Source organism: Oncorhynchus clarkii, chromosome 20, assembly GCF_045791955.1.
Source record: "Oncorhynchus clarkii lewisi isolate Uvic-CL-2024 chromosome 20, UVic_Ocla_1.0, whole genome shotgun sequence".
NCBI classification, from domain to species: Eukaryota; Metazoa; Chordata; class Actinopteri; order Salmoniformes; family Salmonidae; genus Oncorhynchus; species Oncorhynchus clarkii.
The window spans coordinates 51,264,688-51,288,392 of NC_092166.1; the positions used below are offsets into that span (position 1 = coordinate 51,264,688).

The 23,705-nt window shown below is 40.5% G+C and overlaps 1 protein-coding gene across 2 annotated transcripts in view; it reads left to right on the plus strand.

The window, feature by feature from the left end:
* LOC139376476 (coiled-coil domain-containing protein 186) overlaps positions 1 to 23,705 on the plus strand; it is a 110,873-nt gene that overhangs the window by 77,782 nt on the left and 9,386 nt on the right. The window contains exons 14-16 of one of the 2 annotated variants that reach the window (XR_011627933.1): positions 13,386 to 13,494; positions 20,627 to 20,846; positions 23,073 to 23,292. Coding sequence is in view for 1 of the 2 variants with exons in the window: in XM_071119109.1 (XP_070975210.1) it covers positions 20,627 to 20,846; positions 23,073 to 23,292 (440 nt within the window). In the remaining variant the exon portion in view is untranslated. The remainder of the gene's footprint in view (positions 1 to 13,385; positions 13,495 to 20,626; positions 20,847 to 23,072; positions 23,293 to 23,705) is intronic. The other variant, XM_071119109.1, reaches the window with a different exon arrangement.

Here is a 23,705-nt window from a genome sequence, read left to right on the forward strand (position 1 = left end):
TGGGACTTGCACAGCAATAGTCCGAACTTCAGATCTTCGTCATACTTCTTCTTATTGTTCTTCACGCTACTCTTACATCATTTAAGCTGGAAACGTCTTTCAAACTTTGTAACGTGTAGACTGTGGATTTGGTTGCTTGCGTACAACGTTTTGATATCTGTTAAACTAATACACTTTGTCTTTCTTTTGTCCATCTTCATTCACTGTAATGGGAGTTTTTTCAGCATTCTAAAGCTCCCCACTTTGCAATCAACTTAGACAACAAGTTGGGGAATATTAAATCTTCCTGTACTTCTCTGCTGTTCAAAGCTGAAATAATAGCATATCATGTCATTGAGCAGCCCAAATGGAGACGTTGCTATGGATACCAGTACATTTCAATGCCAAAAAAAGTGCCATAAAAAAACAACGCTGAGATATTTAGACTGACCATACTTAGATTACCTGACAAAAGATTTTAGAAACTATATATACTTTTTAACTATATAAAATACAATTGTATTTCTCACATTTGTACTTGTATTTATTTGGGATCCCCATTAGCTGCTGCTAAGGCAGTAGCAACTCTTCCTGGGGTCCAAACATATTAAAGCACTTACATATAAAACAAAAGATGAAACAGTACATCATATACTATTATTACACCACTACATATCTACAATACAAAATGTTTAATACCACCATACAACAATATCACAACGTGTGTGTATGAATGGGTCTGTACCTTTGTGTGTGTCTCTTCACAGCCCCCATTGTTCCATAAGGTGTATATTTATCTGTTTTTTAAAATCTGATTCCTACTGCTTGTTTTGAACATGACCGTTTACAATCTAGGGTTACTCTAAGCAGTTTAGTCACCTCAATTTCCAGATTATTCATTACGAGATGTAGTTGAGGTTTAGGGTTTAGTGAATGATTACTCCCAAATACAATGCTTTTAGTTTTGGAATTATTTAGGACAAACGTATCCCTTGCTACCCATTCTGGTCTTCCTACTAGGGCACACTGCCTCAGTGCTAACCTTATAACTCTGGTTCATAGGCTCATGATTACGCATCCAATAGCTGTAGGACAACAGAGGTATTCAGGGAAATTAGAGGGACATAAATTACGTTACTTACATTGTGTCTTCCAATGCCCCAAGGATAATGTACATTTGATGCAGCATTATGACGACTCATTGTCACAATGGTAGGGATTAACTGAACTGGTCTTGGGTCATTGATAAATCATTGTTTCAACGCCGCCTTGAAATGCGTGGATGGAGTTCAGGAGCCAAGCTGCGCCTAATACAACAGGTATAGACCTTCCCGAGAAATGCTTACTTACAAGCCCTTAAAACTTCTAATGGCTGAGATCCTGCTAACGGGATCGATATGACAACAGCCAGTGAAAGTGCAGGGCGCCAAATTCAAAACAACAGAAATCCCATAATTAAAATTCCTCAAACATACAAGTATTTCACACCATTTTAAAGATACACTTCTTGTTAATCCCACAACAGTGTCCGATTTCAAATAGGCTTTACGGCGAAAGCAACACAAACTATTATGTTAGGTCAGAGCCAAGTCACAGAAAAACACAGCCATTTCTACAGCCAAAGCGAGGAGTCACAAAAATCAGAAATAGAGATAAAAATGAATCACTAACCTTTGATGATCTTCATCAGATGACACTCATAGGACTTCATGTTACACAATACATGTATGTTTTGTTCGATAAAGTTCATATTGTGCAGTCAACAGAAGTCAGAAATAACATTATGAATATTCACTTACCTTTGATCTTCATCAGAATGCACTCCCAGATACAGTGCCTTGCGAAAGTATTCGGCCCCCTTGAACTTTGCGACCTTTTGCCACATTTCAGGCTTCAAACATAAAGATATAAAACTGTATTTTTTTGTGAAGAATAAACAACAAGTGGGACACAATCATGAAGTGGAACGACATTTATTGGATATTTCAAACTTTTTTAACAAATCAAAAACTGAAAAATTGGGCGTGCAAAATTATTCAGCCCCCTTAAGTTAATACTTTGTAGCGCCACCTTTTGCTGCGATTACAGCTGTGAGTCGCTTGGGGTATGTCTCTATCAGTTTTGCACATCGAGAGACTGACATTTTTTTCCCATTCCTCCTTGCAAAACAGCTCGAGCTCAGTGAGGTTGGATGGAGAGCATTTGTGAACAGCAGTTTTCAGTTCTTTCCACAGATTCTCGATTGGATTCAGGTCTGGACTTTGACTTGGCCATTCTAACACCTGGATATGTTTATTTTTGAACCATTCCATTGTAGATTTTGCTTTATGTTTTGGATCATTGTCTTGTTGGAAGACAAATCTCCGTCCCAGTCTCAGGTCTTTTGCAGACTCCATCAGGTTTTCTTCCAGAATGGTCCTGTATTTGGCTCCATCCATCTTCCCATCAATTTTAACCATCTTCCCTGTCCCTGCTGAAGAAAAGCAGGCCCAAACCATGATGCTGCCACCACCATGTTTGACAGTGGTGATGGTGTGTTCAGGGTGATGAGCTGTGTTGCTTTTACGCCAAACATAACATTTTGCATTGTTGCCAAAAAGTTCAATTTTGGTTTCATCTGACCATAGCACCTTCTTCCACATGTTTGGTGTGTCTCCCAGGTGGCTTGTGGCAAACTTTAAACAACACTTTTTATGGATATCTTTAAGAAATGGCTTTCTTCTTGCCACTCTTCCATAAAGGCCAGATTTGTGCAATATACGACTGATTTTTGTCCTATGGACAGAGTCTCCCACCTCAGCTGTAGATCTCTGCAGTTCATCCAGAGTGATCATGGGCCTCTTGGCTGCATCTCTGATCAGTCTTCTCCTTGTATGAGCTGAAAGTTTAGAGGGACGGCCAGGTCTTGGTAGATTTGCAGTGGTCTGATACTCCTTCCATTTCAATATTATCGCTTGCACAGTGCTCCTTGGGATGTTTAAAGCTTGGGAAATCGTTTTGTATCCAAATCCGGCTTTAAACTTCTTCACAACAGTATCTCGGACCTGCCTGGTGTGTTCCTTGTTCTTCATGATGCTCTCTGCGCTTTTGACGGACCTCTGAGACTATCACAGTGCAGGTGCATTTATACGGAGACTTGATTACACACAGGTGGATTGTATTTGTCATCATTAGTCATTTAGGTCAACATTGGATCATTCAGAGATCCTCACTGAACTTCTGGAGAGAGTTTGCTGCACTGAAAGTAAAGGGGCTGAATAATTTTGCACGCCCAATTTTTCAGTTTTTGATTTGTTAAAAAAGTTTGAAATATCCAATAAATGTCGTTCCACTTCATGATTGTGTCCCACTTGTTGTTGATTCTTCATAAAAAAATACAGTTTTATATCTTTCTGTTTGAAACCTGAAATGTGGCAAAAGGTCGCAAAGTTCAAGGGGGCCGAATACTTTCGCAAGGCACTGTATCCCAGTTCCACAATAAATGTTTGTTTTATTCGATAATGTCCGTCATTTATGTCCAAATAGCTCCTTTTGTTAGCGCGTTTGGTAAACAAATCCAAACTCACAAAGCGCGTTCACTAAGAGCAGACGAAAAGTCAAAAAGTTCCGTTACAGTCCGTAGAAACATGTCAAATGAAGTATAGAATCAATCTTTAGGATGTTTTTAACATAAATCTTCAGTAACGTTCCAACCGGAGAATTCCTTTGTCTGTAGAAATGCAATGGAACAGAGCTCGCTCTCACGTGAACAAGCATCACCAGCTCGTGGCTCTCTGGCAGACCTCTGACTCATTCTCCTCTCAGTCTTTAGAACCTTGTTTGATGCTTCTACTGTGAAGTGGGGGCCACTTCACAGTAGAAGCATCAAACAAGGTTCTAAAGACTGTTGACATCTAGTGGAAGCCTTAGGAAGTGCAACATGACCAATATCCCACTGTATCTTCAATAGGGAATGAGTTGAAAAACGACCAACCTCAGAATTTCGCATTTCCTGGTTGGATATTTTTTTTTTGCCTGCCATTTGAGTTCTGTTATACTCACAGACATCATTCAAACAGTTCTAGAAACTACAGAGTGTTTTCTATCCAAATATACTAATAATATGCATATATTAGCAACTGGGACTGAGTAGCAGGCAGTTTACTCTGGGCACCTTATTCATCCAAGCTACTCAATACTGCCCCCAGCCATTAGAAGTTAACCAACAATGCAGTTCAAGAAATAGAGTTTACAAAATAAAATAAATTATAAAATAAAATAAAAATGAACAGAATAAAATAACAGTAACGAGGCTATATAAAGGGAGTACTGATACCGAGTCAATGTGCGGGGGTACAGCTTGGGGGCGTTCAATATAAAAAGTTTAGGTGGCCGTTTGATTAACATAACCATTTAAAATGTGCCTAAATTAACATGGGGTTGAATGAGAACCATGGCAATACAGAAATAGCAATTAAAAATGGTCCTGCTCCTTGGACAATTAAGCTACAAGATCAACTTTACAATATTCAGGCTATCAAATTCTTTAACGCTTTTATAAACTGTAACTATCTACATTAGACGTATTCAAGCTAGAGATTCTAAACTACTTTGCTCATGTTCATAAGTACATTTTCTTAAACACTTATCAACTAATAAGTATATATATTTGCATAAATTAGCATAACATGACTTACCAACAGTAACTCTTGAACTGTTCAAGCTAGAGGCACCAAACCAAAAATTCACATATTCGGGCTATCCTAACTTCAAATTCTTAAAAATGTTTTTCAACCATCCATCAATTATTGAGTAGGAAGTATCTTCACTGTATAATGTTGAATTGTTGATACATTTCAATTTTAAACAAATTACTTTAAACATTAACACTACAATTAAAATGGCTGGTGTATTTGTGGCTATTTCCAGCAATGCAAAAACTAAAGTCAAGGAAAATGAGACCTTGAGCAAGGTTGTGGGACAAAATGTCAAAAAAGGAGACTGTTTTACCTATTTTTATCATGAAAGAGAAATTCTGACAAAGCAGGAGGCCATAGCCAACCCCATTAAGGAGAATAATCTCTACCACAGTTTCATACATGAAACTCATCCAAACCATTTCAAATAGAATCTAACTTTATTTGTTAATGCGCCGAATACAACAAGTGTAGACCTTATCGTGAAATACTTACAAGCCCTTGACTCTTCTTTAACTGCACTGTTGGTTAAGAAAATATTTACCAAATAAACTAAGATAAAAATAACCAAAAAGTAACACCATAACATAACAAAAACGGAGCTATATACAGGGGGTACCAGTACCGAGTTAGTGTGCGGCGGTACAGGTTAGAGGTCATTTGTACATGTAGGTAGGGATGAAGTGACTATGCATAGATAATAAAAAGTGAGTAGCAGCAGTGTACAAAACAAATGGAGGGGGGGGGGGGGGTCAATGGAATAGTCCGGTGGCCATTTGATTAGTTGTTCAGCAGTCTTATGGCTTAGGGTTAGAAGCTGTTAAGGAGCCTTTTGGTCCAAGACTTGGTGCTCCGGTACCGCTTGCCGTACAGTAGCAGAGAAAACAGTCTATGACTTGGGTGACTGGAGTGTCTGACAATTTTATGGGCTTTCCTCTGACACCGCCTATTATATATAGTTGAAGTTGGAAGTTTACAAACCAAATACATACCAAATACATTTAGCCAAATACATTTAAACTCAGTTTTTCACAATTCCTGACATTTAACCCTAGTAAAAGTTCACTGTTTTAGGTCAGTTAGAATTACCACTTTATTTTAAGAATGTGAAATGTCAGAATAATAGTAGAGAGACTGATTTCTTTCAGCTTTTATTTCCTTCATCAAAATCTAGTGGGTCAGAAGTTTACATACACTCAATTAGTATTTGGTAGCATTGCCTTTAAATTGTTTAACCTTGGCCAAACGTTTCGGGTAGCCTTTCACAAGCTTCCCTCAATAAGTTGGGTGAATTTTGGCCCATTCCTCCTGACAGAGCTGGTGTAACGGAGTCAGGTTTGTAGGCCTCCTTGCTCGCAACTGCCCACAACTGTTTTATGGGATTGAGGTCAGGGCTTTGTGATGGCCACTTCAATACCTTGACTTTGTTGTCCTTAAGCCATTTTGCCACAACTTTGGAAGTATGCTTGGGGTCATTGTCCAGTTGGAAGACCCATTTGCGACCAAGCTTTAACTTCCTGACTGATATCTTGAGATGATGCTTCAATTTATCCACATAATTTCCTGCCTCATGATGCCATCTATTTTGTGAAGTGCATCAGTCCCTCCTGCAGCAAAGCACCCCTACAACATGATGCTGCACCCCCGTGCTTCACGGTTGGGATGGTGTTCTTCGGGTTGCAAGCATCCCCCTTTTTCCTCCAAACATAATGTCATTATGGACAAACAGTACTATTTTTGTTTCATCAGACCAGAGGACATTTTTCCAAAAAGTATGATCTTTGTCCCCATGTGCAGTTGCAAACCGTAGTCTGGCTTTTTTATGGCGGTTTTGGATCAGTGGTTTCTTCCTTGCTGAGTGGCCTTTCAGGTTATGTCGATATAGGACTCGTTTTACTGTGGATATTGATACTTTTGTACCTGTTTCCTCCAACATCTTCACAAGGTCCTTTTGCTGTTGCTCTGGAATTGATTTGCACTTTTTGCACCAAGTACGTTCATCTCTAGGATACAGAATGCGTCTCCTTCCTGAGCGGTATGACGGCTGCGTGGTCCAATGGTGTTTATACTTGCATACTATTGTTTGTACAGATGAATGTGGTGCCTTCAGGCATTTGGAAATTGCTCCCAAGGATGAACCAGAATTGTGGAGGTCTACAATATTTTTTCTGAGGTCTTGGCTGATTTCTTTTGATTTTCCCATGATGTCAAGCAAAGAGGCACAGAGTTTGAAGGTACGCCTTGAAATACATCCACAGGTACACCTCCAATTGACTGAAATTATGTTAATTAGCCTTTTAGAAGCTTCAAAAGCCATGACATAATTTTCTGGAATTTTCCAATCTGTTTAAAGACACAGTCAACTTTATATGTAAACTTTTGACCTGCTGGAATTGTGATACAGTGAATTATAAGTGAAATAATCTGTCTGTAAACTATTGTTGGAAAAATGACTTGTCATAGATGACCTAACTGACTTTAACCTCTTACAGCTACCCCCTACTTTTTTCAATTTCCGCCTGAAGACATACCCAAATCTAACTGCCTGTAGCTCAGGCCCAGAAGCAAGGATATGCTTATTATTGGTTTCATTGGAAAGAAAACACACTGAAGTTAGTAAATGTGAATTGAATGTAGGAGAATATAACACAATAGATCTGGTTTAGATAATACAATGAAAAAAACATATGTTTTTTACTTTTATTGTTGTATCATCGTCTTTAAAATGAACAAGACAAAACAAACATTCAGATAGTATGATAGGGACAATTTCAGTGAAAAATATAAGAGGGCAACAGTACTTGTGCAAAGTTTCAAAATGATAACTTCCAAAATGAGTGTGCTACATGACATTTATCATGAAGTCACCCAGGTGTCCCACACAAGTAGCCCAAATGTACCCAAGTGGCCAAATTGGTGAAGTTATACATTTTGAATTGAATAACTATATACAAAATACCAAAATGGTATTCTAAAACAGTCCCCCCCCCCCCCCCCCCCCACATTTCTTTTTTAGATTAAACATGAATAAAAAAAAATAGATTTACAAAATAACACTTTCAATATTTGGAAGACCCTCAGTCCTCTACACAATATTGTGCTGCTGATGCCAGGTGCCATAGCAGTCTCTTTCTGCTCTAAAGCAGAGGGTCACCAAGCATGTGCAGGTGATAGGGGACTTCATTTTGCAAAGAACACAGCGACGCCTCTATGCTTGTGTCCTTTTGGCCCTGAGGCACATCCATGCCTGCAGAAATACATTTGGGCAGATGAACACCACTTGTGGCAGGAGCAGAACGTGGTGCTGTAGCCAGCAAGCTCCTTAATGAGCAGCTCTCTGAAGGCTAGCTGTGAGATGGGGGGCTTTTCACAGCTCTTAGCCATTTCCTTGTGTAGGATGAATGCATTCACCACAGCAATGTCGATGAAATGATAGAAGAAGGTCTTGTACTATTTCATCGTCTTATGGAGAACATTGTAATAGCCTATCAGCACATCTGACAGGTCCACACCTCCCATGCTCTTAAGGTCCTTTAGTGCAGTTGGAATGGGGACATTTTTTGCGGTCCATGCCCCAGTAGCGCTGAGACAACAGGTGTCCGGCTGGATGAACCAGCTTCAGTGGGGGATGGACACCTTGGCACTGGGGGGTCTCATTTGGAGTCAGTGTCACTGTGAAAGAAAATGTTCAGTTAGAATAGTTTGACATATGAGCCCTGTATCAACAGGTATAATAAATATATATATATATATATATATATATATATGAGTACAGGGAACATAAGGTTTAATATATTATTATAGACCTGCTAGATCTACTGTCTATTTTATATTATGACATTTAAGCTAGATCTACTGTCTTTATTATATTACAACAGATTCAGCTGTATCTACTGTCTCCATTTCACTTTGGCCATTGTTGTGGGCCTGCCCTCTCCTCAACAGCCTCAAATAGGCTATTTCATGTGGGGGTGGGGTGGAGCGGCAGACACACTCATCTCAGCCATGCTCCCTCTAATCCACAATATGTATATATGCACACACAAACATAGGCTATGGGTCATACACATACATACATACAAACATAGGCTACGGGTCATACACATACATACAAACTTACCCCCACCCACAATGAATATCCAACGTGTACTTCACACATTTCATTACATTTTTATATATTGCTACTTAAATTTTAAAAATCACATGTTTTATATTATTAATTTCAAACAACGGCATTAGCTTACCAGTCCAAAATGATGTTCTTTCCGTTCAAAACATATTCCTCCATTTGGAAATCAAAGCTATGCTAGCTAAATGAATCGTCCTCCAACAATCTCTGTCTCACTTTCCCGATCAATTTATTCTAAAATTGTGTGTACATCTGTATATCTAGACTTAGATTTAGCTTTCCCTGACTTAGTCGCCATACTTATTGATATATAAACAGCTGAAGATGTGCTTTACCAAAATAGTGCTGTGCGTAACATGCGTTGCTCCAGTATGAATCTTCAATGGCGAATGACCCTCTTTACGTCGGAGTTTACTACATGGGTTGGTCTTCCAACACATAACCATTACATATTGCAGTTTACCTCAGCTCATTGGCTATCGACCAAGCTAGATTTCAAGACGATCAGTGGTCATTGGGTTAAAATACAGTCAATCAACGAAACAGCGGTCATATCATTGGTGCACAATGATGTCATTACTTGTCTTCAAATCGGTTTCTTTCAGTTAATACGTCCCGTGAAATGACCCATCAAGTTTGGTTGTGTTACAAACAACCAGTTGATTGCAATGAAACCAAACATGACTGGATAAAGTCACGTTTAGTGTGTGTATTTACATCGAATGTGTCGTCGAAAATTGAGTGAGACGGAATTCACGACACAAACGGTTCACAAAATGTTTCGTGTTAGGCTATAAAAATGCATTTTATCAAACAAAAGACCATTCATTGTGTAACAATGAGCATTGGGATTGCAAACAGAAGAAGATCGTCAAAGGTAAACTATTTATTTTATTGCAATTTGTGATTTTGTTAGGGCTCTGTCCTCAGATAATCGCATCGTATTCTTTCGCAGTAAATCCTTTTTTAAATCTGACAACGCAGTTTAATTAGCAAGATTCTAGGCTTTTGATACATGTGAGACACTTGTATTTTCGCGAATGTTTAATATGACTATTTTTGTAGCGATCACCGTATGTTGTTGAATTTAATCCCGCTAACAGGTTCGGTGCGCAGAGAGGTTAACAAAACTATAGTCAACAAGAAATTTGTGGAGTGGTTGAAAAACAACTTTTAATGACTCCAACCTCAGTTAACTTCCGACTTCAACTGTAGGTCCTGAATTGCAGGGAGCTTGGCCCCAGTGGTGTACTTGGCCGTATGCACTACCCTCAGTAGCGCCTTACAGTCAGATGCTGAGCAGTTGCCATACCAGGCGGTGATGCAGCACGTCAGGATGCTCTCGATTGGTGCAGCTGTAGAACCTTTTGAGGATCTGGGGACCCATGACAAATCTTTTCAGTCTCCTGAGGGGGAAAAGGTTTTGTCGTGCCCTCTTCATGACTGTCTTGGTGTGTTTGGACCATGATAGATTTTTGGTGATGTGGACACCAAGGAACTCTCGACCCGCTCCACTACAGCCCCGTTGATGTTAATGGGGGCCTGTTCGACCCGCCTTTTCCTGTAGTCCACGATCAGCTCCTTAGTCTTGCTCACATTGAGGGAGAGGTTGTTGTCCTGGCACCACACTGCCAGTTCTCTGACCTCCTCCCTATAGGCTGTCTCATCGTTGTTGGTGATCAGGCCTACCACTGTTGTGTTGTCAACAAACTTAATGATGGTGTTGGAGTTGTGTTTGGCCACGCAGTCGTGGGTGAACAGAGAGTACAGGAGGGGACTAAGTACACACCCCTGAGGGGCTCAGTGTTGAGGATCAGCTTGGCAGACGTGTTGTTGCCTACCTTTACCACCTGGGGGCAGCCAGTCAGGAAGTCCAGGATCCAGTTGCAGAGGGAGGTGTTTAATCCCATGGTCCTTAGCTTAGTGATGAGCTTCTCGGGCACTATAGTGTTGAATGCTGAGCTGTAGTCAATGAACAGCATTCTCACATAGGTGTTCCTTTTGTCCAGGTGGGAAAGGGCAGTGTGATTGTGTCATTTGTGGATCTGTTGGGGCGGTATGTGAATTGGAGTAGGTCACAGGTATCCGGAAGGATGCAGTTGATGTGAGGCATGACCAGCCTTTCAAAGCACTTCATGGCTACCAACGTCTTAGTGCCAGCATCGGTCTGTGGTGGTAAATAGATGGCGACGAATAATATAGATGAGAACTTTCTTAGTAGATAGTGTGGTCTACAGCGTATCATTAGGTACTCTACCTCAGGCGAGCAATACCTCGAGACTTCTTTAATATTATACATTGCGCACCAGCTGTTATTGACAAAAATAAACACACCCCCACCCCTCATCTTACCAGACGTAGCTTCTCTGTTCTGCCGGTGCATTGAAAATCCCTACAGCTCTATATTATCTGTGTTGTCATTCAGCCACCACTCAGTGAAACATAAGTTATTGCAGTTTTTAATGTCCCGTTGGTAGGATATTCGTAATCATAGATCATCAATTTTATTTTCCAATGACTGCATGTTAGCAAGTAGAATTGATGGTAGTGTGAGTTTACTCATTCGCCTATGGATTTTCAAATGGCACCCCGAGGTCACTTGAGGTCAGTACAGAGAGTACGTTCACTCTGGCATTTATATCTTCTCAGTAAGGAAGCAAGGGCAAAGCTTCTGATCAAAGGAATAACAGTCAGAGGAAAACAAGTTACAATTCAAGTTACAATTGAAGAACTACCTGAATCAGCAGATGATAGTGTTGTGACTGAGTTTCTGGCTGAAGCTGGATGTAAGGTGGTGGGGAGATTGTTGAGGGAAATGATAAGATACAAGGGTCAACTCACAAACTGCTCCAATGAAGATAGTTTTGTATATGTTGAAGCAGCACCCATCACTCCCATGACACGGTCTGTAAAGATAGGCCCTCACTGGATCAAAGTATTTTATAATGGACAAGGCCCTGCATGTACACAGGACTGGCAGACACAATCTCACTCTAGAGGGGGTCAGGAGATGGTAGAGTACAGTCCTACTACACTGGACAACATAAGGTGCATAGAGGAAACTTTTTCACACTGTGCAGGACAACAATCCAGTCCCCATGAGTAGGGCAGACGTATCACGCATCCCAGCTGAAATGACAGAAAGTGAGACAGGTTGAAGAACAGAACTTCTCGGCTCCCGAGGACAATGGTGGAGTAAATTAATTATTTGCGTTGGTATCTGGTGAGTCAGAGTCTACAGCAATGACCTCTCATTCCAAGAAAAAGAAGAAGAAGAAGAAGAAGAAGAAGAAGAGGGAAGATGTTTAAAATGAAGCTGGGAAAGGGGCTACTGAGACCAGTGACAATCATAACCCAAAAACTCTGAGGATAATAAGGGACCCCGAAGGCGGTGCAACTCTCTGGGGAATACAATAGAAGGCAGCCAAACATCAATGCTGGCCTTCATTCAAACAATCCGGAATCAACAAACACCCAAGCAGCCCAGGGTAACACGCTCTCTGGAGTTAGGACACCTGCAGAAAAAATGGCTGGTATGGAGGATGTAATTCTGGGAGAAGTGGCAAAGTCCCCCTAATTAGCTATCCAGACCCGAAATCATTGATGAATGGTGGAACATGCATGATTTGAAAAATCTATATTTGAGTAGCCTATATTGCCTGGTTCAGAGAAGGACATTGTGTGTATGTGAGCATAACCTCTGTCACTAACATGGCTTTTCAAGAGAATGAGCAATCTGCAGATAATCTAATTTTAATGCAAACTCTTGATACGTGTCCCAAACAAAATCCGCCTTCGAGACAGAAACTCAGTTCCCTTAACCCAGCTATTAGAAAACATTGTACTATGAACCTTTTTCAAACCGTTAATCAGCCTAAAATACTCTAGGACCCTCGTTCCAAGCCTAGAGAAATATTACTAGGTCATCTGAAAATTCATCACATTATTTCTAATCTTGATTTCTTTCTGTTTCTTTGAAACATGGCTGAATAAATCGTCTCCTATTTCTGCCTTTACTGTCCCTGGATATCCCATATTCCGGAGGGAGAGGGCAGAGGGGGTTAGATTCGTTATGTACATCAACGATAACTCTAAATGCAATCGTATCATATGTAAACATGCCAATGACCTTGGATGTATGGGGCTGAATGTCTTCCTCTCCCCTCATGTCTTAAACTGTTATTGGATTATATCGACCACCAACATCTGATATCTAATTTTTTCACCATGTTAATGCCATGCTTAAAGAATGTCATCATAAGAAGGAGCTCATCTTCATGGGCGATTTTCAATTTAAACTGGAAAAACAAAACTTGCAGGAAAAAAATCAAATCACAGAGCATTTCAACCTGAGTCAAATAATACAAGGATCAACCAGAGTAACACAGACATCCCAGACTATAATTGATCTGGTGTTCACTAACAGACCTGATTGAATAACTAAATCCATTAACTTACTAACTGGCATATCTGAAAATCCCGAAAAGTGTTGAAGCTATAAGTCAAATTGACTGGTCTGATCTATTACGCAATGAAGACCCAGAGTCTGGATACACAACATTTCTGTCAGCTATTGACAAAGTGGATACCTCTTTTACCAGGAAATTTCAACGTAAGCCAAGATGGAAAACCTCTCTACCATGGCTCAACAAGGACCTCTGGAGGCAGATCAGAGAACGGGAGTTTTCCTTGAAAAGGCACTGAAGTCTGGTAAGAATGATGACAGATGTATATTTAACATCACTGAGAAGTACGGTGGCATATATATATATTTTTTTAAAGTCCTCAGTTCCTCCTGATCAATGAAGCAAAAGGAAATGGCAAAGGGATTTGGGAAAATCTCAACAAACTAACAGGGAGAGGAGCTGAAAAGTCCAAAAAGCATCCTGAATTAAAGATGAATGGGATTCTAATTCAAGGCTCCAATTTCATATCCACCACCTTTAACAATGTTTTGTTGACTCTGTCAGGGAACTGGCTCAAAGATTTTCAACCAAGACCACAGTTCTCACTCCCATAGATAATAATAAACCAATATTCAGAATTCTTGAAATCTCAGCATCAGCAGTGGACAGTATTATTAGCTTCTTCAGGAGCTCTAGAACAAAATATGTATTTGGTCTAGACACTGTATTCCTGAAGAAATACAAATATTATCTGATTGCCCCTATTGTACATACAGTTAATCTGTCCATCAAATATGGGTTCTTCCTCAATGCTTGGAAGTATGCTGTAGTGATACCTGTTTTAAAATCTGGCGACCCAACACTGGTGGAAAATGACCGACCTATAAGCATTCTTCCAGTGCTATCAAAAGGTAGCTGAAAGATGGGTGGCTGACTGATCACCTCATTCAGGGCAACTCCATACATCAAATGGTTCAGAACTAACCATTCTACACAAACAGCCAATTGCTATTTTCTGGAGTGCAATTAAATCTAAACTGGACATAGGTGGTGAAGTGGGCGCAGTCTTTTTGGATCTTGAAAAGGCCTTTGATAGTGTGAATCATGAGGTCCTTCTATCCAAACTATCCTCCCTTAATGTGTCCACTGAAGCCACTAATTGGATGACAAACCGAAGTCAAAGGGTTCATCTGGGGGACACTCAGTTGGACTCTCTTTACTGAAACATTGGCATCCCACGAGGGTCCAACTTAGGCCCCCTTCGGTTTACCATCTACAGTTGAAGTCAGAAGTTTACATACACCTTTAAACTCAGTTTTTCACAATTTCTGACATTTAATCCTAGTAAGAATACCTTGTTTTAGGTCAGTTAGGATCACCACTTTATTTGAAGAATGTGAAATGTCAGAATAATAGTAGAGAGAATGATTTATTTAAACTTTTCTTTCTTTCATTACATTCCCAGTGGGTCAGAAGTTTACATGCACTCAATTAGTATTTGGTAGCATTGCCTTTAAATTATTTAACTTGGGTAAAATGTTTTGGGTAGCCTTCCACAAGCTTCCCACAATACGTTGGGTGAATTTTGTCCCATTCCTCCTGACAGAGCTGGTGTAACAGGTTTGTAGACAGGTTTGTAGGCCTCCTTGCTCACACACACTTTTTCAGTTCTGCCCACACATTTTCTATAGGATTGAGGTCAGGGCTTTGTGATGGCAGCTCCAATACCTTGAATTTGTTGTCCTTAAGCCCTTTTGCCACAACTTTGGAAGTATGCCTGGGGTCATTGTCCATTTGGAAGACCCATTTGCGACCAAGCTTTAACTGATGTCTTGAGATGTTGCTTCAATATATCCACATGATTTTCCTTCCTCATGAAACCATCTGTTTTGTGAAGTGCACCAGTCCCTCCTGCAGCAAAGCACCCCCACAACATGATGCTGCCACCCCCGTGCTTCACGGTTGGGATGGTGTTCTTCAGCTTGCAAGCATCCCCCTTTTTCCTCCAAACATAACGATGGTCATTATGACCAAACAGTTCTATTTTTGTTTCAGACCAGAGGACATTTCTCCAAAAAGTCTGATCTTTGTCACTATGTGCAGTTGCAAACCGTATTCTGGCATTTTTATGGCGGTTTTGGAGCAGTGGCTTCTTCCTTGCTGAGTGGCCTTTCAGGTTATGTCGATATAGGACTTGTTTTACTGCGGATTTAGATACTTTTGTACCTGTTTTCCTCCAGCATCTTCACAAGGACCTTTGCTGCTGTTCTGGGATTTATTTGCACTTTTTGCACCAAGTACGTTCATCTCTAGGATACAGAACGCGTCTCCTTCCTGAGCAATATGACGGCAGTGTGGTTCCATGGTGTTTATACTTGCGTACTATTGTTTGTACAGATGAACGTGGTGCCTTCAGGCGTTTGGAAATTGCTCCCAAGAATGAACCAGACTTGTGGAGGTCTACAATTTTTTTCTGAGGTCTTGGCTGATTTCTTTTGATTTTCCCATGATGTCAAGCAAAGAGGCACTGAGGTTGAAGGTAGACCATGAAATTCATCCACAGGTAAACCTCCAATTGACTCAAATGATGTCAATTAGCCTATCAGAAGCTTCAAAAGCCATGACATCATTTTCTGGCATTTTCCAAGCTGTTTAAAGGCACAGTCAACTTAGTGTATGTAAACTTCTGAGTCCCTGGAATTGTGATACAGTGAATTATAAGTGTAAACAATTGTTGGAAAAAGTACTTGTCATGCACAAAGTAGATGTCCTAACCAACTTGCCAAAAATATACATCGTTAACAAGAAATTTGTGGAGTGGTTGAAAAATGTTTTAAAGTTTTAATGACTCCAACCTAAGTGTATGTAAACTTCCGACTTGAACTGTACAGTATATACAGCTAACATATACACTATACACATGTACACATGGATTTTGTGTTATAGAAATGTGTTTTTTAGAGTAGTGGCCTGTAGTGAAATGTATTGTAACGTGCTGCCAAAGCAGCAGCTAATGGGGATCCATAATAAATACATAACTAAACTATATACATTTGCTTTAATATTCATAAAATACTTCACCAACTGTAACTCTTTATCCCAAAAAAAGTATTTAAAAAATAGTAAAAATAATTATACCAATTCCAATTTGGGTTGTTTATGGAGTTGTGAAATTACCTGGGTCCATGTTTTCTACAAAGGATAGGAAACCCCTAACAGAGTTGTGAATTTTCTCTAGCTTGAGATGTTGCATAGCTACCTTTTATCCAATGGTTAAAAGTAGGAGGAAACCAATCCTTCCACTTAAATAGTAGAAAGCGTCTAGCTAGAAGAGTAGTAAATGCCAGCATGTTGCCCATAGAACTGCCTCCCGTGGTGCCACTGAATAATTTAATAAAGGCAGAAGGTTCTATAGGTTTCTCCAGTATCTTAGAAAACCGTCGTTCATTGAGGAGAACCCTTTTTCAGACCAGATATGAAACACCCGGTCTATTAATGATGGAGAGAATGTATGGTTCTTTAATAATGGGGCAGAAGTTGAAAATTTACTGAGACCAAACGATGGCCTGAACTGTTTCCATATTTTTAGAGAATGTTTCACAATAGGGTTTTTAGTGTATTTGGAAACTATTAATGCAAGTTTTGAGCAGAGGAAGACTGCCAAGGAAGTGGTGCCGCAGGATGAGATCTCCAACACCATTCATTTTGGGCCTGTAACATCAGGGATTTCTGTCATCCAATATAGAATGATTCTTATATTAGCTGCCCAGTAATAATATTGGAAGTTTGGAAGTGCTTGACCACCCTGGGGACGAGATCTCTGTAATACGCTCTTACATATCCAAGGGTTTTTCTTGTTCCAGATAAAAGCAGATATCAGTTTATCTATGGAGATAGGAATACATTGAAATAAGTATTACAATTTATGTAATATATTAATTTTAACAGTACTAATTCTTCCACCCAAAGAAAGTAAATCCCAGCGTTCAAGATCCTGTTTCAGGCGGAGTATCAAGGGAGGGAAATTGGCTTTGTAGAGATCTTTTGAAATTGTGTGTGACCCAAATTCATAAATATTTACATTTCTGAGTCGTCACATAACTAAAAGAAGTTTGCATGGCAGAAGGATTAATAGGCATCAATTAACCTTATACCCGAATATTTTACCAAATGTCTTTAGTAGAACCACCCACATAGAGTGAAACTATATGCTTTATGCCCCCTCTTTGAATACCTTTGATAGTGATGTTATTACGTATTGCTATGGCTAAAGGCTCAATTGCGATTGCAAACAGCTGAGGGGATAGAAGACATCCCTGTCTTGGTCCACGTTGGAAAATAGGAAGGTCATTATTTGTGCACACTGCAGCCGTAGGGGAAGAGTGAAGGACTTTGAACCAGGACATAAAATTGGGACCGAATCCAAATAGTTTGAGAGTATAAAATAGATATTCCCACTCCTCCCAATCAAACGTCTTCTCTGCATCAAGTGATAACAATATCTCTGCCAGATGAAGAGGGATTATAACGTATATTGTAAAGACGTCTAATGTTGAAAAATAGAATGACGATATTTAAGATAATGGAGGGATCGCAATTGAGTAAAGAAATTGGCCTATATGAACCACATTCAAGTTTCCCCCCCCCCCCCCTTTTAGAATAATTGAAATACATGCTTGTCTCATTGTTGAGGGTAAAGAGTTTGAGGAGAATGATTCCTCAAATACGCAAAGCAAGAGAAGAGAGAGTTGATCTGATAATTTTTTTGATATATTTTTTTGGGAATTCCATCGGGTCCAGGGGATTTGCCACACTGCATAGATTTAATTGCTAAAACAATCTATTCTACAGAGGAACTGTTTTTCTAATTCAGCAGCTATCTCAGGTTCAACTGTAGGAATAACTAAGTTCTCAAAGAAGGTGTCGAGTAAGGTAGGATTGCCAGCAGATTCTGAAGTGTATAATTGTGAGTAAAAGTTACGAAAGCATGAATTGACCTCTAAATCATCAATACATTTGTTACCCAGCTCGTCAGTTATCTCAGGTATGGTTTGATTTGCGGTTCTCTGACGCAGCTGGTGTATTAAGTTTTTTTGCTCTGCAAGTGTGTGACGAAAAGCATTTTCATGCATAAACATTTTCAGTCATCAGCACATGCCATTTACAATTGAAAAACAGTGAGGTCCAAAAGTATTTAGACAGTGACACATTTGTTTGTATCTTGGCTCTGTACTCCAGCAGATTTTAATGATACAATGACTATGAAGTTAAACTGCAGATAGGGCTGTGTCGGTCACTAAATGTTGTCAGCCGGTGATTGTCAAGCTCTCGGTAATTGACCATTAATGAGCATAAACACATTTATCCTCTCCTGGCTTCCACACAACACTTCATCAGTCTCTCATTCACAATTTAATAATGCCTCAAATTTTCCATTGGCATCCCCTTTGTGTGGCCCTAATGCCCCCTAAAAAAAATCCATGGCTTTTGGGGCCAGTGGTCTTTGTGCCCTTGGGCTAAATATAATAATTATAATTCCCTTCTTCCTGAGTGCTGCACCTCTCACTCACAAGACAGATACATCAGGGACGCAACTGCGCACGTCCTTACCAATTCCGAGGTGCATATTGAAGATATTGGGAGAAGTCCACATTTACTTTTCGTCAGCCAACAAGATGACTAAGCCTAACGAACAGCAAAAGCACTAGCCTATGTCAATATACTCTCCCCCATAGTACAAAAGTTTACCTATTCTGTGCGAATAAATACAATTAAAATAAATATTCCAAATATAGTTTGGGACAGTTGTGGGATGTGGTAGATCCCAAATTAATTCAACCACTAGCATCAGTACATATTTTCTTCACTTATGTGTATTAAAGTAGGATAAAGTTTTCTATTTGGTCCCATATTCCTTGCATTTGCAACTAACTTGTTGGACGCATTTTCCGTTTGTTTTGGTTGTTTCAGATTATTTTGTGCCCCATCGAAATTTATAGTAAATAATGTATTATAAACTGGGTGGTTCGAAGCCTGAATTATGATTGTTTGACAGCGGTGGTATATCAGACTGTATACCACGGGTATGACAAAACATGTATTTTTACTGCTCTAATTACGTTGGTAACCAGTTAATAAGGGTTTGTGGTATATTTATTTTATTTAACCTTTATTTAACTAGGCAAGTCAGTTAAGAACCCATTCTTATTTACAATGACGGCCTACTCTGCCTTGTTCAGAGACAGAACGACAGATTTTTACTTTGTCAGCGTTTGGGATTTGATCCAGCCATCTTTCGGTTACTGGCCCAACGCTCTAACCACTAGGCTACCTGCCGCCCCTATATTGCCAATATACCACAGCTAGGAGCTGTATTCAGGCACTCCACGTTGTGTCGTGTATAAGAGCAGCCCTTAGCTGTGGTATTTTTGCCATATACCACAAACCCCTGAGGTGCCTAATTGCTTCATTTTGTCATTTTGGAGTCACTGTTATTGTAAATTACAATATCATATGTTTCTAAACACTACATTAAAGTAGATGCTGCTATGACTACAGATAATCCTTAATGAATTGTTAGTAATGACACAATACATTTACCATTCATTGGTAAATAATCAAAAAGTGCTGTAATTTCTAAACGCTTCATGCGATATGGATGGAAATGCCCTCAGTCTGCACTTTAACCTTATAGTCATTGTATATTCCTCACTGTATATAGCCAATACATTTTGTATTGAATATAAATATCATAGTGTAATGCACATAAGGTATAAATAAGAAAACATTGTTATAATGAACAGCTAGCTAGCGTGTGCTAGGGAAGATCTCAATTGCATTCTCCTCACGTCCTCTTTCCTCATTGCTTTCTCACAGCCCATTGGAGGGAAAGGTCAGAGGGGAAGGACCTCTGGCTTTCTCATCCAATGGGTTTTAAGAAGGAGATGAGAACATGAGGAGTAGGGCTAGTATTAATAATTCCAGACCTGCAGTATGTGCTTTTGTTCCAGCCCTTCGCTAACACACTTGATTCAAACAATCCTCAATGCAGACCAGGATGAGTTGAATCAGGTGTGTTAGTGCTAGGCTGGAACAAACCAGGGTTGGTGCACTGCTGCAGACGGAATCTACAGAAGTCCTATGCTCTCCCACATCCTTCTCGTTCAAATCCCAGGGCTGATTTGGTAAATCTGGGGGAATGAGCCGGCAACCAGAGTGTAGCTGGCATCAGAATCTCTGGTGCCACCTACTGAAAAATAATTAGATGTCTATGTTTGTGCCCTTGAGGCACTTAACAACTAACCTGCTGCACGGACGCTCCTCTGTGGCTGAGCCTGTGCTGTTCCAGCGTCTTGTGTGTGTGTGTGCATGGGGTTGGGAATATAAGATAGGAAAACGTTTCGATAGACAATGAAGTTGTATGTTATGTTCTCCAGGCTCCCTGAATGCGCGGCACGGTGGCAGCAGCATGGAGGAGCGCTCACTGGAAAGCCAGTCGGGCCCGACGGTGGTGGACAGCTACCCCGAGGTGGACAAGGCCGTGCTTGTGGAGCGTATTGTGCGTCTGCAGAAGTCCCACGCCCGCAAGCAGGAGAAGATAGAGTTCATGGAGGACCACATCAAGCAGCTGGTGGAGGAGATCCGCAAGAAGACAAAGTGAGTGAGAGAAGTGTTAACACTCCCAGCAGAAAGCACACATGTACAACTCCAATGGTTGTGGGTTCAATCCCTTATTTAGACTTTTTCTCCTTGCGGCAAAAGAGAGATGTTGGAGACTGATAAGGATTTGTTTTACTGGCAGGTGTTGGCTTGCCATTGGATTTTAGTTTTTTTCTTCTACAAAACTGTTTAGTCTACTTGCGTTGTTGGTATGGTTTGTGTTTTGCCACACTAGATGCTTGGGAAAGTATGGCTATAACAGCTAATACAAGCAGCCTAGAAAAACATGAAGACTTAGTCAAATAGGAAGCTAATGGCAAGCAGAAACATAGCAAAACATGATGCTAATGGTTAGAAAATTCAGCAAACTAATGCTAATGTAAGGGTTAGTAGAGGTCTTACCAAAGTGTATGCTAATGACGAGCAGAGAGTCTCTACCATGGGAGCTAATAACTTTAATTTAGCCTTAACCTGGCTTTAGCCTCTGCTAACTCACTCTGCTCTTACAAACTCTGCTTTGATTTGCTGACACCGTCACAGAGTCAGGTGGTGTCACATGACGTCATTCCTTTTTAGAGTGCTTGGTGGATTCTTGAAGGCTGTGTTTGAGTGATTTTTTGCAGGGGATTGGCACATCATCTCTTTATCAATGTTTTGTCAGCCAGTAAGCATTTCACTCGTTCGCTCTCTCTCTCACAAACACACATACACTTGTCCATCCCCTCTTCTGACAGACAAGACTATCGGATATTTATAGCTGCTCGGTCCATGGTGCGTGAGTGTCGATCACTAACGATGGCATATCCATATTCATGCCCACCTCCAAAGCCAAACAGACAGTATGGAACACATCACAAGCTAGGGGGACTCCTTACCATGTTTAATCACATTAAACACTTTATCAGCAGCCAGACTATTGAGTGATAGCTGGAGAGAAGAGTTAGGGTTATGCAATCGTTTTTTTAGGGACACAAGTTTCTGTCAATTTTGCTGTTGGCCAACTGTTTTAGTATCTAGTGAAGAGCTCTAATTTGTCTACACCCATTCAGCATCATTTACACCTTCTTAAGCTTTAGCCCCACCCATCTTGTTTCGCTCTCGGGGGGTTCAGAGCGCACACTCTGGCCAATGATTTGTTTACCTCTGTATAACATGAAAACATCCTAACCAGCTCTGCTGGTAATAATTTCATTACGCTTTTTTGCCAACGTTTACTGACACCGGCCATATTCACCGGGTGTTGTAACACTTGTAGCTAGCTAGATAGATGTGTAGCTAGCTAGCTAGGGAAACAATGAACCTAGCTATGTAAACAACTTGTAAGATCACACATGTAACGTTAGCTAATAAGCAGGCCAGCTAACGTTAGGTAGTTAAACAACAATGAACATAGTGCCAAATCATGTCATTGCTACCCTGCATGAATCTGCTGGGAGCTAACATTAGGCTCTAACTAGCAAAGCAAACAGCTCTGGGATATAAATAATGTCAGCTAGGGAGCCAGCCAGCTAATGTTAGCTAGCTAGCTTGAAATGAAACCATTTTCTGTCAAATTTAGAAATGTGTAATATCTGAAAAGGTAGCTAGCTAACGCTTGACTATCTTAACCGTATACATCCTCATGCATGATGGATGCGTCTCCCTGTCACGAATGCCATGCCACGGTTGCCCTTAGTTTGAAGATGTAATCTGGAGACAGGTGTTTTCTCTTAGCTATCATACTTTAGCTATCATAGACCGCTGTGCAACTCGGGAGGCCCCCCTACCTTATTTCTATAGGTATCTGTGACCAACCGATGCATATCTGTATTCACCGTCATGCGAAATCCATAGATTAGGGCCTAATGAATTTATTTAAATTGACTGATTTCTAAAATATTTGAAGTTGTTGCATTTATTGTTGCTCATTGTAGCTTGTTTATAGACTTTGATTTGGAGCTGATGCTAAGAAAATGAACAAGTGAAACATTGAAGCATTATAGCCTACGCACGCACGCACACACATACTGATTAGATGGGTGATTTTGGTTAATAGGGTCTTGGCAACCCTCTCTCCTGTGGTGACCTGCTTAATTAACTCTTATGTGCACAACTACTGCCATTAGGGCTCTGATTGAATGTGCCCAACAGTTTAAAATGGGTATTGAGTGTGGATGGCAGTCACCTGAAATGGTAGTCTAATGTGCGCAACTGACTGGACTATTGTTTCTCTGCCCCCTACAGGATCATCCAGAGCTATGTGCTGAGAGAGGAGTCGGGCGCCCTCTCTTCAGAGGCCTCAGACTTTAACAAAGCCCAATTTGGCAGGCGGGGGGGCATTATGGCCTCCCTATACACCTCACACCCGGCTGACAGCGGCCTGACCCTTGACCTCTCGCTGGAGATCAACAGGAAGCTGCAGGCCGTGCTGGAGGACACGCTGCTCAAGAACATCACACTCAAGGTGGGTCCCCCGAACACACTGTCTCACCTTGTGTTGCTGGGAATAAGAGCCCCAGAGTTCAGTTTATTAAGCTATACAATTAACTTCTGCTCACACTACATACCCCTGCACTATCAGTCAGTAACCATGTTTCCATCCAACCATTTTATGCAGATTAATTACCTGACACATAAAAGAACAGGCATGATGCAAACTAGAAAAATGTAGATTACATTTTTTTGTCGGGAATAAAGATGAAGCAACAAATTGCAGTGGAAACGCTTTTATGCACACACAGGGCCGGCCCGCTCATTAAGCAGGATTAGGTGGCCACCAATGGTGGCAGATTGACGAGGGTTGCATTTTCTGAGCTAAACTGACCAAGACGCAACTCCAACACATAAAACCTCACATAATTCTGCCTAAAAACAACC